The sequence below is a fragment of the Hypoxylon fragiforme genome, assembly GCF_022984875.1.
Source record: "Hypoxylon fragiforme strain CBS 206.31 chromosome Unknown GGS25scaffold_9, whole genome shotgun sequence".
In the NCBI taxonomy this organism is placed as follows: Eukaryota; Fungi; Ascomycota; class Sordariomycetes; order Xylariales; family Hypoxylaceae; genus Hypoxylon; species Hypoxylon fragiforme.
This window is the reverse complement of record NW_026054764.1, coordinates 821,986-838,044: the sequence shown is the minus strand read 5'-3', so window position 1 is coordinate 838,044 and position 16,059 is coordinate 821,986. Positions and strand designations below refer to the sequence as shown.

The 16,059-nt window shown below is 38.0% G+C and overlaps 4 protein-coding genes and 1 non-coding gene across 5 annotated transcripts; 4 read left to right on the top strand and 1 right to left on the bottom strand.

The window, feature by feature from the left end:
• Positions 1-4,457: 4,457 nt before the first annotated feature.
• GGS25DRAFT_444223 (uncharacterized protein) lies at positions 4,458-6,831 on the top strand. Its single transcript, XM_049258765.1, has 2 exons — positions 4,458-4,637; positions 4,699-6,831. The coding sequence occupies exon 2, from the start codon at positions 4,813-4,815 to the stop codon at positions 6,559-6,561; it is 1,749 nt and encodes a 582-aa protein (XP_049112896.1). The 5' UTR covers positions 4,458-4,637; positions 4,699-4,812; the 3' UTR covers positions 6,562-6,831.
• A 1,439-nt stretch (positions 6,832-8,270) lies between these two features.
• On the bottom strand, positions 8,271-8,368 carry GGS25DRAFT_t105. Its single transcript has one exon. It is a non-coding gene; the product is annotated as a tRNA-Gly (tRNA).
• Positions 8,369-9,955: 1,587 nt separating this feature from the next.
• Positions 9,956-10,402, top strand: GGS25DRAFT_525272 (uncharacterized protein; the record flags this gene model as incomplete). The annotated part of the gene is made up of 1 exon (XM_049264749.1): positions 9,956-10,402. One exon carries the CDS (start codon positions 9,956-9,958, stop codon positions 10,400-10,402), a length of 447 nt encoding a protein of 148 aa, XP_049112895.1.
• Positions 10,403-11,671: 1,269 nt separating this feature from the next.
• GGS25DRAFT_534516 (uncharacterized protein) lies at positions 11,672-12,121 on the top strand (the record flags this gene model as incomplete). Its single annotated transcript, XM_049265778.1, has 1 exon — positions 11,672-12,121. The coding sequence occupies one exon, from the start codon at positions 11,672-11,674 to the stop codon at positions 12,119-12,121; it is 450 nt and encodes a 149-aa protein (XP_049112894.1).
• Positions 12,122-13,712: 1,591 nt separating this feature from the next.
• Positions 13,713-15,178, top strand: GGS25DRAFT_506479 (uncharacterized protein). The gene is made up of 2 exons (XM_049262311.1): positions 13,713-14,781; positions 14,851-15,178. Exon 1 carries the CDS (start codon positions 14,128-14,130, stop codon positions 14,629-14,631), a length of 504 nt encoding a protein of 167 aa, XP_049112893.1. The 5' UTR covers positions 13,713-14,127; the 3' UTR covers positions 14,632-14,781; positions 14,851-15,178.
• The last annotated feature ends 881 nt before the right edge of the window (positions 15,179-16,059 follow it).

The window sequence follows — 16,059 nt, the reverse complement described above, 5'->3', positions numbered from 1 at the left end:
ATAAATTTAAAAGTAAAATATTAAGGATAAATTTTATATTTAATTTATAATATATATATATCCCCTTAATTATCCTTAAACATAACTTATTTAACATTAATAATTTAATATAAACATTCGTTTTTATTAATTATTTAAACATATTTACATTTAATAATTCTTCTTAAAATATTAAAGGTAAGTAAATAATACGCCGTTTTATAAAAAATGACATTTTATTAAAGTAATTTGTTTTTAATTATTTTTTTTTCTTAATTTTAATTCGTATCATTTTTTACTTAATTAATAACATATAACCCTTTTTTATTAACATAAAAATAAAATAAAACGATAACGTTACTTGAAACCGCATTTTAAGTGGGGCCGATGTTAAAAGTTAAGGCGTATAAAAAAAAGCTTAATTATAGTATATATTAACGATATTTATATCCTTGTTACCGTTAAATAACCTTTTCTAATATAATTTCTTGATATGTTTAAATCGACTTAGTTTTTTAAATTTAATAACTTATTTATTAAATTTAAGTTAAACGACTTATCGTTTAAATCCTTTAAATTTTAAGCTTATTCCTTAAATATTAACGGGACTTATAAATAATTAATTAAATTAATAATTAATTTTATCGCATTAAACGTAATATGATATTATTTCATAAAAACTAATAAAGGGTTAATTAAAGTGGTTTATATCTCACTATTATAAATATCCTCGATTGTAAATATATTTACTTAAATGTCGAATTTAATTAAAATATCTTAAAATTAAGAAATTTTTAATAAAAGTAAATAATCCTTAAATTAACTTTTAAACCTTATAATTACTTATATAAAATGTTAAATCCTTTATACACCGATATTTAATAATATAAACTTATAAATCTTATATTTTCCTTTATTTAAGGTTAAAAAATAAAAGAATCTCGTAATAAAATCCTTAAATAATTTTTGCTTTAAATTAAATTATTACATTAATTTATTAAAAATTATATTTACGTCGCTCCCTTAGTTAACTTACATTAATTTAAGTGGAAATATGGTAAATATTATTTTATTTCCCCTTTTAAAACGTAATGTTATATTTAAATAAAAAAAGTGGATTAACTTATATAATAAATTATTATTCTTTTCTTAGTACTTTTTAAACGTGACATTATTTAAAATTTTTAAGGAACCGGTTTATAATAATATTATAATTCGTTTAATTTTCGCTACCTTTAACCTTAATAAGTTAATAACCTTTAATCTTTTTAAAGTGGTTATCTTTCGCACGACTCACTTTTTAATTTTTACATTTTTTTATATTAAAAAATGCTTAAATTATTTAAACGTTTTAAAGGAGATTTAAAAAAAGTTTATAAACATTAAAAAAACTTATATTTTTTTAACTAAGGATTTAAAATTAAATACCACCTTTTTATTAAAATTATGAATTTATTAAAGGCTTTTTCGTGGTTTTATCTTTTTCCTTTTTTTTTCTCCTTTAATAATAATTAGAATAACCTTAAAACCGTTTTAGTAATATTTTAATAATAACTTATCGTATAAAACTATGCTTAGGTATGATATAAATTTAATAACCTCCTTATATAAATTATTTTTTATTTCTAAAAAACCACTTAAAGATATAAAGCTTTTCTTTTTTAAAATTAACATAAGAAATTATAACTTAAATTTATTTTTAATTAACGCTTTTAAATTATTAATCTTAAAGTCGAATGATATTTCTTAAGCCTTTTAACACATACGCTTATCCTCTTTAAAATATATATAAAGATTAAGTTTATTTAATTTTTATTCTTAAAACTGCTAAAGAGAAAAGTCTTAAATTTATTCGTAAAATAATTAAGTTATATGCGCCTCATACCCGTCCAAGGTTAAGCCCCTCCTTAAAATTAAAAATTGTATTATAAAAGTTAAAATTTTAAACTATTTTAGCTTAATTATTATTTCTTTAAGGAAATAAAATCGCTTTTAATATTGTAATTTCCCATGGAAGAAATTATTATTCCTTTATTATTAAACATATTATAAAAATATATTTAAGCTTATCGTAATAAAAGCATACTTTTTTAAATAATTTTAATTAATATAACTTATTTATTATTAGGTTTTTTAATATTTTTTTTAATAAAATCTTTTTATATTTAACATAGCTTTAGTTATAAGTTAAATTTCTAAATAAAACATCTCGTAAAAAAAACGTTAATAATAAAATAAATAAGATTATAATAATTATAATAATATAAAAAATGTTAAAACTGCTAAAAAAATTAGAAAAAATTAAAGCAATTAAAGGACTTTTTATATTTAATAAAATATATTAATATTTACCACTTTAATTAAAAAAAGGCTAATGTAATCCCGTTATCCCTTATAATACTTATATCGATTAATATATAATAAAAAACAATAAAAAGCTTAATATAAAAAAATATAAGGGGCTTAATAAAAGAAATAAAAAAAAGGTTAATATAATAAATATTATTATACTTAATACCATTATTTAAAAATATTATATTATTAAAGCTTAATTAATTAATACTTTAATTTAATTAATAACCATCTTTTTTAACATTTTTTATTAAATTTTAAACCGATAAAACTTCGTAATATTATCTTTTTCCTTAATTATCGATTAATAATTTTAAATAACGTTATATATTAACCATAATAACTTATAATTTTAAACATTTTTATTTATACACTTGGCTTGTAAAACTTAATTTTAAAGGTTATTAATAAAGTAACTAATAATTATTTTAAGTATATTTATCTTAAAAGTGGTTAAAACTAACGATAATATATTTATTTATAACATTTACTTTTAAGGTTAATTTTAAACCTTTATATATTTTAAAAGATTTTATACCTATAAATAATATACGGCAAATATCTTATCCTTACCTTAAATAAACTCGTTTAAATCGGATATAAATTAATCGTTTAACTTATTTATTAACATTATTAAAAATCTATTTTTTAAAACCTATTTAATATTTATAAAATCCTTTAACACGACAATATTATTCTCGACTTAATTAAGTACCTTTTTAAATGCTAAGTTGTTATTTAAAAAAATCGCAACTTCGCCCTTATATTATATATTAATCGTTTATAATATATTAAAAATAAAAGAAATATTATACCTTACACGTTAAAACTGCCATTTTAAGCGGTTTAATCACCTCGTTATTAACTCGCCACCTTTAAAACAATTATATCCTAACAAATTTAAAACTTAAAAGTAATATAAGGTAATTATTAAACTAGTTAAAATATTTTAAAATGGAAATAAGATGAAGTTTTCGGTATTTAATTCTTTATTAATGTATAAATTTATAAGGTTTATAATAAGGTTTATAAGTAATAATATAAGAAATAAGTTTATTAGTGTATAATAATTAGTTTAATAAAATTAATGTTATTAGAATTAAAGATTTAATATTTTAAACATAAAAAATTCTAAAAGGGAAGAAATAATTAATAAAATAATAAAGATTAAAATAAAGAAAAGGGGATTATAATTAGTTTTAATAAATTAGTTGGAAAAATTAAACTAATAAAATAACTTATTTAAGGACTCTTTAAATATAAATATAAATAAAATTAAATTAAATAATTTTTAACAATAATATAATTATTAATAAGCTTAGTAAGGTCGATAAAAATTAATTTAAAAATATTAAAACATTTTTAAAATACCATAATAATATTTTTTACGATAAATCTAAATAAAACGTATAAAACATTAATAAATAACACTTATTTAAAACTAAGAAATAACTTGGATAAAATCACTAAAAAAGATTTACCAGTTTTAAATAAATTATTTATTTAAAAAAAAGAAAAAGTCTAAGACCAATCCCTGCAGGATAGGCCTTTTACCTATGTCCTCTTATCTTATCTACAGTAGGTGGCACCTGCCACAGTATCTAGACCCTAGTAGGCTGCCGCTGATGTTTGGCAGGGGTCATGGCTTAGAGCTCAAGATTTATACTAGGCAGCTTAACGCGCTAGTCCGAATCAATTGAATTAAATTGATTGGCATCTTCCATCCGCACCCTAATTATGTACATGTAGCCCGTTGCTACCTAACGCTATTTCTCAAGGCTGTATGGATGGTGTACTTGTACTTGTCTGTTACTGGATCTTGTAGGCCCTGAAGCCTATATCCTCGTACTGGATACGCTACAAGAATGTATTGACGTCGTACGGTCACTCATACAAGACCCAATCATAAGCTGCGACGTTCAACCCGTGACTTCAAGTCACCCGCGCGATTAGCAAGTAGGTAAGTACGTGATGTCCTACAAAATCCGATAAGGGAACTACATACATCCAACATCACTCTGTCCTTTTTTTCTGTTTGTCTCTTAAAATTAAACATTTTAATGTGACACAGATAGATACCATATTAATCCGATACCTCTTACTACAATTCGTTTGACCTTTCCTCTTGACCCTGCACCTTTCCGTATGAGTCACTGCAAGTCCAAAATCGAAGATCCCTTATTCGTCAAGTTCAACATCGACACTACAGCTTGCTATCTTGGCACTAGTATATATAACATTGACAGATTCACTCTTCATTCACGTCTGCCTGCACTCTGTGGCCTGGGAAATTGGTGACAAAACTGGTATATCATCCCAGTCTAATTAATTTGATAAAATTGTACATTCGAAACTTGTTATAAACAGAGACGTTGGAATCGGGGACATCAAACTCCCAAGCACCACACCAATTTACTACAAATAGATCATGAGGGCCTGAACTACGACACATACTGTACATTTCCGAAACATACCCAAAATATGACCCGCACCCGGAGATCCGACCTCTCTGTGGAGGAGTCCTGGCGCATGGTGGAAGAAGGTGATAATGACAGCTTCGACATGTCCATAGTCAACGATCCTGAGGACGATCCTTTCACGTATAATGGCCAGTCGCAGCAATCGCAACAATCACAACAAACCTTGTCCTCACAAGCCTTGTCTTCCCAGGGCATGAGGTTAGGGTCACAGGACAGCATTCACGATTTTGCTGAGAAAGCAGACGACGAGCAGGTTATACTACGCGCCCCCTTTCAACCATCTCTTTCTTCAACCAGGCGCATTTCCTTGGATCAAGACAAAACGCCCGTGCCTGAACTACGGATGCCTGCACTTCGAATGCCATCAGTCGATGTTAGCAACCAACGAGGTGACAATCGTTATGAGACCAGGTCTGCTCATTCTAATACGATCAGGCAAATGCCAGTGAAGCGAAGGATTGTCCGCCGGGAAGACAGCTCACCAACTCGGCCTAAACCTAACCCTAAACCAAACGAGCAACCCCAAAGACCTTCTCTCTCTGAACGGTTTACAACTTCCGCCCCAGAGCTATTATTTGAGATGGTTTCGTGGGTAATAAACACCCTCCTCATGGCTTTCCGCTACTTACAACGCCCAATCGCCATCCTACTTGCTCTCTACCTAGTGGTCGGCACGTTCATGACAGCAAAGAACGTAATTGTTCGCCACATATCGGCACCGTTCGCCCCATTGTGCCAGATTCCCGTTGTGTCATGGATCAACCTCCCCTTTTGCCCAGAGTCCTCGTCAGACTCGGGCCCAAGACGCGGCTCGTCCTCGGTTGAATTTGAGGAACTCATGAATGTACAAGCTCGATTTGAAGAGGTACTCGAGAATGCCGCTCAAGGAGTTTCACTTCCCTTGGACATGAAGCGTTCAGAGGCATCCGTTCGCGATCTTCGTACAGTGGTCAAGCACAGCGAACTGCCAAGCCGCGCCGAACTAGTCCACGAGTTTGATAACTACGTTACAATAATTCGCTCTAGCGCTAATGACTTGCAAACGTTTAACACTCGCGTTGGCAGTGCAGTGGATAACGTGATTAGCATCAACCGATGGACGTCGCGATATATCGACTCGATTGCCATGAATCGAGAGGCGAATAATAATATGTTATCTCGCTTCAGCGGCTGGATATTCTCACCTTTCCAAGTATCCGTTTTTGACGAGCAAGCCCTTGTAGATAAATACATGGAGCACACCGGCTTAGTTTCGGACAAGATCTTGAAACTTGTCATAGAAGCACAGGCTATAATACGTCAATTCGAGATAGCTGACGAGACTCTTGCGACCATCAAGGACCATGTCGAGCGGACCAATAACGTCGTCAAGGAGAAACATGACGAGGTGTACTGGAATATTTGGACACTTGTCGGGGCCAATGGTCGTCAACTTCATAACCTAGAGTCGCAAATGCATCTATTGAAGCAGGTCGATGCTCAGAGGCATTTGGCAGTTCGCCGACTAACCAGCTTAGTACACGACCTCCGCGACATTGAGACGAAGCTCAGCGATCTACGTGAACGGGTAGCAGCCCCGCAGTTAGTAGCTGACACAGCAAATATACCACTGAGCGTGCATATTGAGACTATCAATGCTGGTGTTGAGAGACTTGATGCCGCGCGAAGCCGCATTCGGGCCGAGGAGAACGAAAGACTTCAGCAGGCGATACAGAGGTCGAAGGAGGAACCTAAAATGATTGACGGGTAGCTCGGGGTAGAAATTTGCGAACTATTACGTACCTAGATCATAAACATGACGAATCTCAAGGACAGTAGCCGGTACAGTCGGGGACCTGGACTTGGGGAATAAGTATGTCTTGGAGGAATTGGACAATAGGTCCATCTTTTCGTTATAAAGTCGAGATGTTGGGTATGCTAAGCCTGTGAGACTGTAGAAATTAACACACGTTAGGGTTGGCTTGATTTAGCATAGTTCATAATACCCCTAGTATGATTCTCCTCAGGTTGATGTATCAAACCTCCCTGCGTCCTAAGATGACCTGATAGATAATCCCAAATCAGCGACGACGTCGTGATGAACCTTTCACAAGCTACATGGAGGGTAGTAGTCAGGGAGGCATATATACACGACATGCCATGCGAAGCTAGATCAGGCACTCACCATCAGCAAAGATTCCGTGGATCCAATTTCTTAGATCTCAGTGAATGTTCGAACCTTTCAGATTAACACATAATACGGTGGTTCACCCCATACAAAGACATTCACTAGATCCTCCCATGCTGTCTCTCGTAAGATGCGTCTATCCTCAACCCCTTTTGAAATTCGCGCCATAATACTTAACTGCTTACCTGGGTAGTAATCGCTGCTTTTTGCAAATGCTTTGTGGTGGCTAGCTTAGGTAAGTACTAGATAGTGAAAGTAGTGATCCATCTCAAAGAAACGAAAACGACCTAGGATTTGCCTAACCTTCAATGTCAGGAACGAGAATTGTAGAAGCAGACGTGTCGTACCTATATACTGGCACGAACCAAGGAGAAATGATCAAAGATCAATTATTCACCTGTTTGGCATAGCGGTAGAATCTGAAAGCAGTAATGTAAATTGCCAGAGCTAAGAAGGTATGTATTAGATACCTATGTAGGTACCTCGGTAGGTACTACGTAGGTATGTAGTTATCACAGTCATGTTCCCCACACCCTACCCTAGGTAAGTAACGAACCTTCCCCTATGATGTACTCAAAGGGCAGGGACGAGTACGAATTTGCTTCCATCAGCAACATCTCTGTAGACGGCAGGCACGCGTAAAAGAGCAGTGGTGGGTTTGTGGGCCCCTCGAGAAAGCGCGGTAGGTACAATAGGGGCGCGCACGGACATACGTAACTACTATGTTGGAAGGTGGGAAGTAAGGGTTTTTGTTTTTTTCAAACCGTGGTAACGGCAAGAGCGAAGGTGAGGTACCCGGTTATGGGGATAAAGATTTAGATGGTGGGAATGGTGGCAGAAATGGGTAGGGATTCAAGGAGGGTAGGGTGGTGGGGGACAACGGTTTGTAGTTGCCTGCAGCAGATAGAATGGGTTGGTATATAACTAGATACTGCCTGGATGCTCAGGTACGATGGATGATGGATAGGGGAGAGTGGTGAGGAGAGCAATGAACGGCGGTATGATGAAGTAGATCATCTTTTTGTGCGGTAGATGATATTGTGAAGGTATGTGTACATAGTAGCAAAAGTGGTGAAGATATTTTGCGATGGTAGGTAGCAGGTATTTAACAGTTCACGAATTCTCATATGCACCTGATTGAAGCACTTTGCTATTTTACGTGAAGGTGATGGATGTAGTTGTGAATATTCTCAGTTCTAGGCTAGGCTTCTAGGCTGACTGGGGGATGTGGTGGAGGTATCCATTAGGTAGGTTGAGGCCGAATCGAACCCTCCGCAAACCGATAAAAAAGATGCACCCACCGGGATTCGCACCCGGGTCTTTCTATTTCCTACTACGCCATGAGGGCGAATTGGGAGTAGAATGAGCTAAACTTCTGCTCCATAGGTGCTTGCACATAGACACAAATTTTAGACCTATAAGTTTTACCTGAGGGCGAAGGTACGCAGTACTTGGCTTTGTACGGTGAATATCTAGGGAAAGTGCGTGGAATACAAACACCACAGGGCCCTCTCCTGACCAGCTAAACACCAATGAACGCTCGCAGAGCTTCGTGACTACTGGAAACGGCCAGTTTCTGCCCGTTCTTGCGAATTTCGAAGCGTCTGCCCCCCTTTTCTTTCGAACATGGGTGTTATTCCAAGGTACATACAAGGGAACTGCAATTGCTTCACTTTATTTGCTACTATCCTACCTTGATCTACTGTAGTAATCATACTTTAATGGGTGCGGTTTTGTAAACAAAAAAATAATTTTATACGCTAGATACACTCGTATCTATAGCACCCCTTTTCACCAATGGATATTTATCTTGTTGAAGGACAAACCTCTACCTTTCAATCCTCTTCACTGTTGATTACACTCTACTCACCAGCAATTTATTATCAAAACTCTTCCCTGAGAATTATCACGCAATTGAGTCGAGTGACATGAACCTTTAAATGATTCCCCATATATGAAGTTGAGTTTGATTAGTCATCCACTCCCCCCTATCTTTACTGGCTCCATACTTCAGTTGGAACGTTGCTAGTTCGAGCTCACCATGACATTCCAATAAGGATATTTCCTAAGTAAGAAATGTAAAAATGGGTAACCCACGTTAAGTAGGAGGGTTAACCACCTGCGTGTTATAATACAAGCTCGAGAAGATCCGTAGCTACGTCGACTCTACCTATGCATAGCATGACATGAAGGGCCATCAGGTGGTCATGTCTTGCAAAGCTTGACAATTGAACATAAGCTCTGTACAACGGGTTTGTAAAGGGGCGTAGAGATGCTTGCCTCAGCGCTGTTTGGATTGTGGCCTTTCTCAGATAGGCAACAAGTGAGATCTTACAGAACGTGAAAACTGGTGAAGCAAACCTTAGGAGTTCAATCAGTGAGAACGTCATTTGTAGATTTTAACCTAGGACTTTTGGTACTTAGGAACACTATCTACGTAGGTACTACTAGGTAGGTATCCACCTTGTAGGTACTATGTACTACACTGTCTACAGACTACAATATAAAACAGCACAGCACCTGAGCGTAGGCTTGTAAAAGTATAAGTCACCTGTAGCTGAGCCTCACAGCATTCGTGTGCTGTCGAGCGACCACTGTGTCATAATGATATTGTTTTGTCTGTTGTCGACCTAGACGGCGGCCGAATGGAGCTTGAACAGAGTGGTTCCTTTTAGTCTTAGGTATATGAACAATGCCCTTAGGCTTGCACCGTGATACCATGGTTGAAGGAATGACTTTAGGCACACGTAGTCGTACGTGCAAGTGCATCACGCTTCATTCCGAAGTCTTCCCTGAACGAGTTGAAAAATATATAAATAGATGCTCACCCCTGACTGACTACATAGTAGAAGTATAAACACTACACACAACCTCCCTCAAATAGGTATTGACACCGCCTAGAACGAAAACATTATATCTATCTAAAATTCCACAAAGTTTCCTAGCAACCATTTGTTGCGAAATAAACTATCTGACAATGGAATTCACAAACGAGGAACTCCATGTGATTATGCACTGCACGCTGAGGGGCTTTCTAGAAGAATATCAGATTGCCGCGTACAGAAAAAACCACCACCCCGTGTATACCAAGCTCACAGCCAGCTGCAACGAATTCAACCCACCAGAATCTTTCATCCACACGTTTGCCTCCCCCGAGCTCACGGAGGCCTTGCAGTTCACTTGGTTTAGAGTAAAGGGCATCGTTGTAGACCCAGTTCAGCGGAAGGGCAGCGCAGCCATGGAGCAGTGGTTCAAGTTTCGAGGCCAGCCTGCAGTCGTGAACCGTCTATGCTGGTTCTGTCATTTCTCGGAGGATGGGCTGTGGATTTCGCAACTCACTAAGTATATCGATGTTGCGGTTCCGATTGGCTTAGCTGAGTCTCACAAAAGGTGTTTGTTGATGCCGCCCCAGTCTCCTAGGTAATCGCTACTATATCGGCTGGAAATGTGTTTCATGCTATGTCACAGTACTTTCTATTTACAACAGTTTTGCTGTATGTAGTTTTCACCATGTCTCTATTCCAGCATATGAGAAGAATTGGGATACCTGTATGTTAGTGGAAATCTATTCCTACTAGCCTGAAGTTCAATGCATCTAAATGGAGGATGTGAAGTTTCAGGACAAGACTACAACAAGGTTATTAATATTTGTGAAAGAGTGGGAGTATTATCAGGAGACATCAGTATCAAAGACTCCAGGTTAAATTATCCATGTTCTAAGTTGGAATAAGCTTCTTAGATCTAAGAGTAACGCTGGGATTGGTAGGACTTCAGACCGGCTTATTGCAATTTTCACGGGAATGATGTATTTCAATTAACACATATACGTAAGACCTAGACAACCATATAGCATTGAAGATCCTAAATATGTTATGTATCGTTTAGCAATGCTTTGGTGGTTATCTAACTATAGGTAATAGGCATCTAAGGGTTTATTTGCTATTGGGAAGACCAGAGCCTGGGCATGTTATCAGCACAATAGACTATCATTAAGCTTCCAGGTTGCCATGGAATTTGTATCATATCCATATATCCAATAAAGCTAGTGAAAAAGGGGCCAAAAATTTGGGGTTCGTCTACATACTGGGTAGACGTTACATAAAGCTTCAAACTTCGAAAATCTTCTTGTTACATCCTATATACGGATTATTACTATGGAATACTGTATTTTCGATCACTCTTCCTTCTTCGCTGTGTAAATAGGCATACACGATTATGATGGCGTCAGAGAAGCCTGAGTAACGGCTGTCCACATTCTTTGGTTGCCAGGTCACCCGCCTTAGGTGCAGTAGCCATTGACCACGACCACAGTACCAATTGAGAAAATTGCCACCTAAAGAGTCACAAGGGTGAGTATGGATGTCAGGATGGTTTATTATTAACTTATGTTAGTACAGTGCATGTCGGCTGAAAAGCCGTGTCTAGAATAACATTGAAAATAAGGACAGTTTATGGAGGCCCCAGAAAATTGGCCAAAGCATCAATATTCGATATTTATTCTATCTACCATACCTCCCATATCTATTCCAGGCCTCATCTCAAGCCAAATTATCAATCTTTCAAATTACATACCGCGAAGAGTTAATTTATAGAGCCGGAACACCTTACCGATTCACAAGAGCAATTAACTTAGAGGCGGATTATCGAATAGAATTTCCCTCCAATAAAAAGCAAACGCGAAAAGGTAGCAAAAATGCTCAGAATAACTCTGACCGCTGTAGAAGTCACGAGCCCGGACACCATAGTTCTGGCACCCGACTTCCCTATTCCTCAACCAGACTTACTATGCGAAGGACCGCCAGTCGATGCTACCAGGGGGGTAAGATTCGATCTAAGCATTGATGTCAACAACGAAACAGGATGCCCCATTTACCGAGACCCCAGAGATCGTGGCGTGAATTCCCAAGTCCTGGTCAGAGATAACGCCAACGTAACTCTGTCAAAAGTAATGTGTTTCGGCGTCAAACCGACCGGCCACAATATAGAGGACCTTGCACGAATCGAGCTTGTCGATCTCGCTATACACGAGACAGGCTACTACCAACTACATATATACTTCGAAGCGGTCTATTGTAAAAAGAAGCGAGAAATTGCAGAGACGCTAGCCAAGCTGGTCACTCGCGAGATTCGAGTATACAAATGATTTCTTAGCCTGGTAAGAAAAAATAATGCCCATCAATCAAACTATCTGAACTGAAAGTGTTGACTTGTCGTATTATAGTCGCCGAAATATTGTTAGGGAATATGGATATGAAGTGGATGGTTAAGGGAGGGGGGGAGGGGGAAATAGAATGGAAAGAAAATTACCTAGTCTCACAGATGAGGGGGAGGTTCTATGGGCCTATGGGTTGGGTTCATTGGATAATCAAGCTGGTTACCAAGGTGGTCTACGGCATCTAGAAGGAATCAATGAGATACTCACACTTCATGCATGCTAAAATAAAGAGAGAATGAAAGAATGAAACAAAAAAGATAAAACATCTTGATGGGCATGATATTGGCTTGTCCCCCCTTTTTATAAAGCAAAGTATGTGTTGCTTAGCTGAGCAAGATATTTGATTTGAGATGAACCAGAGAAAAGACTAGAAAGATGATCTCCAAGAGCTAGCTATGAGCTCCTCTAGACGACATACCCTTTGGCAAATCAAGCCACATACCTAAATAAAATAAAATAAAATCGCAAGTACCTAGAAGAGTTGCATGGCTTAATCGAAATAATAATCCATCGATGAACTGGCCAACTTATAGCTTCAGGATGTCCTAGATGGCTAAGAGATTCAATGCATGGTTGGAAGTGTTATTGTCGCGTGCTTAATCCGGGCCGTCACGTGCCCTTCCCGGAATATCACATCTAATCTGGGGCCGGGCCGAATGTAAAATAATTCGTTGAATAGTAACTAACCTAACCCTAATTATTTACTTATAGAGCCATTAGTGACACGATTACATTATGCTTTAATAGTTGCGTAACTCATTAAAAGCGGACAGTATACCAGAAGCGCAATAGCCATGGAGTAGCATTCATAAATCAACGTTTGATTACAAATATGTCCATTATGTGAGTGCCTAGAGGGTTGGAAGAATATTTATTGGAGCTGAGGTTATAATGAAGTTGAACCAGCCAGACTTGGGGAACGTTGAGCTTGAAGGGACGAAGTTTATGTTGTCCGTTTCATAAGCGGATGTGGTAGCTCTAAGGGGTATCACGTGACCTGGTTTCTTACTATTTTCTTCTCAAAGTACTCGGCAAAGACCCGAAGGCACATGATTCATGTGAAAGGCGTAGCCTACTTGGTACTCAGTCATTGCCTAGCTTTTTGGCCTGGTGTTTGTACTCTAATTGATGATATGACTTGGAACTGGTTAAATCTAGCGAGGCTGAATTGTCCCAGCCTACCTTTAACTTACAGAGTATTAACTTACAGAGTATTAACTTACAGAGTATTAACTTACAGAGTATTAACTTACAGAGTATTAACTTACAGAGTATGATAATAGTATGCAATGATCGCAAAAGGGCCCAAGTTAGCAATCTACCATCTAAGTGGAGGTAGGTTTGATATTAATAGTAGTTAGGTACCTGGAAGAAAGAATGCTTAGGCTCCGAGACATTTTTGCTTCTTGAACTATCGTGATCTAGTTCTAGATCATCTACATGTATCACGAACTAAAAAAAAAAAAAAAAAAAAAAAAAAAAAACCAGCAACAAGCTTTAAATGAAAATAGTTACATCTTCCGTTGATAATTTTTACAAGCTACGAGGTGTGTGTGTGTGTGTGCTATGCCGAGGGGCTAACTTTAGCTGAGATGGAGATAGTAATGATGTACATGGCTTCTTCCATTGTTGCACTTCTTCCCCAGAATGAAATCTCCAAGATGAGCTTGGAACAAGTTAGGGGGCATATCATCCGGACATTCCCCTCGGACTCTGGTCAATTCAGCCCGGAGTATTTCGATCCAAATTTCAATTATTCCCAGTAATCGTAAATGTGCCATTGCCCGATAACAATAACTTCGTCAAGTTCACGCGTAGGTAGGGCAAAGCCTTTTCCCTCTCCTAATAACACTTAGTGTATCGATTGCTGGATACCTGCCTAGACCTACGACACGGAACAGAAATCTTGAAAGAACAAACACTTATCACTCGCCATGCACCAGCCGCTCTACCGCCATCTGCGCCTCAGCGAGCACGTAGCAGACGCCGACGACCATCCAGCTCCCCAGTCGCAAGACGACGATGCCCTCCATCTACCCGCAGAAACCGACGTCGGCGTCCTAGATATCCTCCCCCTCGAGCTGCTCCAAGACGTCGTCTCCCACCTCGACCTGCGCTCCCTCACCAGCTTCCGCAGCGTCAACAGGCGCGCCACCGAGATAGCGCTCTCGCTCCGCGAATACCGCGCCATCACCACGCACTACCAGAGCTCGCTGTGCGTCATGCTCGCCGTCGACACCAGCCGGCGCATCACCTGCCGCACCCTCTACGCCGCGCTCAGGACGTCGACGTGCAAGCGCTGTGGCGACGAAGGCGGATACCTGTTCACGTCTACCTGCGAGCGCCTCTGCACGCACTGTCTGTCCGAGGCCAGTGTCTCTTCGCTCTTCTTCTCCTCCTCGTCGGGCCCGGCTTCACGGCTCATTGAGCCCGTTTGAGCCCGATATGTATGTCTCGGAAAACGGATGGGGGGGGGGGGGGGCGGTTGGAGGTGGATGTGGAGGTGGAAAGGGGGGGGTAGCACGAGGATGGATCCAGGCCGCCCTTTCACACGCCACTTTCGAAAGCCTGCCTATGTTTGCGGCGTTCTTTTGGAGCACAGTTGAGAAAGGCACAGTGTTTTTTTGGGAGGGGGAGGGGGAGGGGATATAAAATACCTTTTGGCTGAATAAGATATCGCGGGGGCAATGGTGGAACGTTCACGGCACTGGGGGCGGGAAGACTAAGCTATAGGTTAGGTGCTTACTGGGAAGTCAAATAAATTGCGGTAACTTGTATCATATCTCTGAGTTTAATGCATATGCCCATTAAGCATATAATCAAACAGCCCTAGATTGAATTGCATCATTGAAAACATTGGGCAGTGTCAAAGGATAGGAGGACTGGATGAAAAAGGGGTTGTCTTGGCAGTTTAGTTCAACGTCGAAGTCAACTTGATTACTTAGTATGTAGGTACAGTAGCAAAAGCCACCACCTAATCATATCTCGTATTACTTTAAATATCTTTTATTATATAAGCCTTGTCAGACGTCCTAACGCGATCTCTGTATTCATATCTCTGTGCAACTGCCCCCTTTCGTTTGGGGGCTTAACACCCGGCATATAGAACATGCACTGGGCAACAAGATGGTGTTAGTTGGAGAGAAATATTACTGGCGAGTTATATGTTGGAGTAACTGGTTGGCTAGCACCGCATAAATGTGACTTTGATATATGATATCGAGATTCTTCCCCTTACCCCCTCGGGCCCCTCCTCCCCCTTTTTACGAAAAACTAGAAAAAGAACAAGGTCTTCATATTGAACTTCAATGTTGTGGATTCTAGATAATAGAATATTTCTCTGACCTTGCGGTTGAGTTGGTAGGCCGGTATATTAATATATAAATGCGTAGAAGTATTTTGCAGCTGACAAGGTATGTATGGGCATAGGGTACCAAGTACAAACTTCCAAGGTTGAAGTACCTAACTTACAGTAAATATTGGTAGATCACGTGCAAGATGAAATCGTAAAAAGGGCCCAATGAATATTTCCATCTAATTCCCCATTTGTATCATTTGCACCATTTCCATCTGCTTATCAACTTTCCTACTCATCTGCAAATTCATCTGCAAAATCATCTTCACCTTAAAAGTTCATTTCCTAACACGACCGTACCTTATCCAATCCTCTACTTGATCACATTCTATACCGAAAAAATAAACTCCGATCTTAATCTCGTAGTAGGAGTTTTTCAATAGTTTGATGATTTCATCCATCATCCGAATTCTTTCACATTGTGATGGTGATGGTGATGGTGACGATGATGGTGGGAGTGATGCGGATGGTGACGGAAGTCTGGACCTGGACCTAAGATCTACGGATTTAT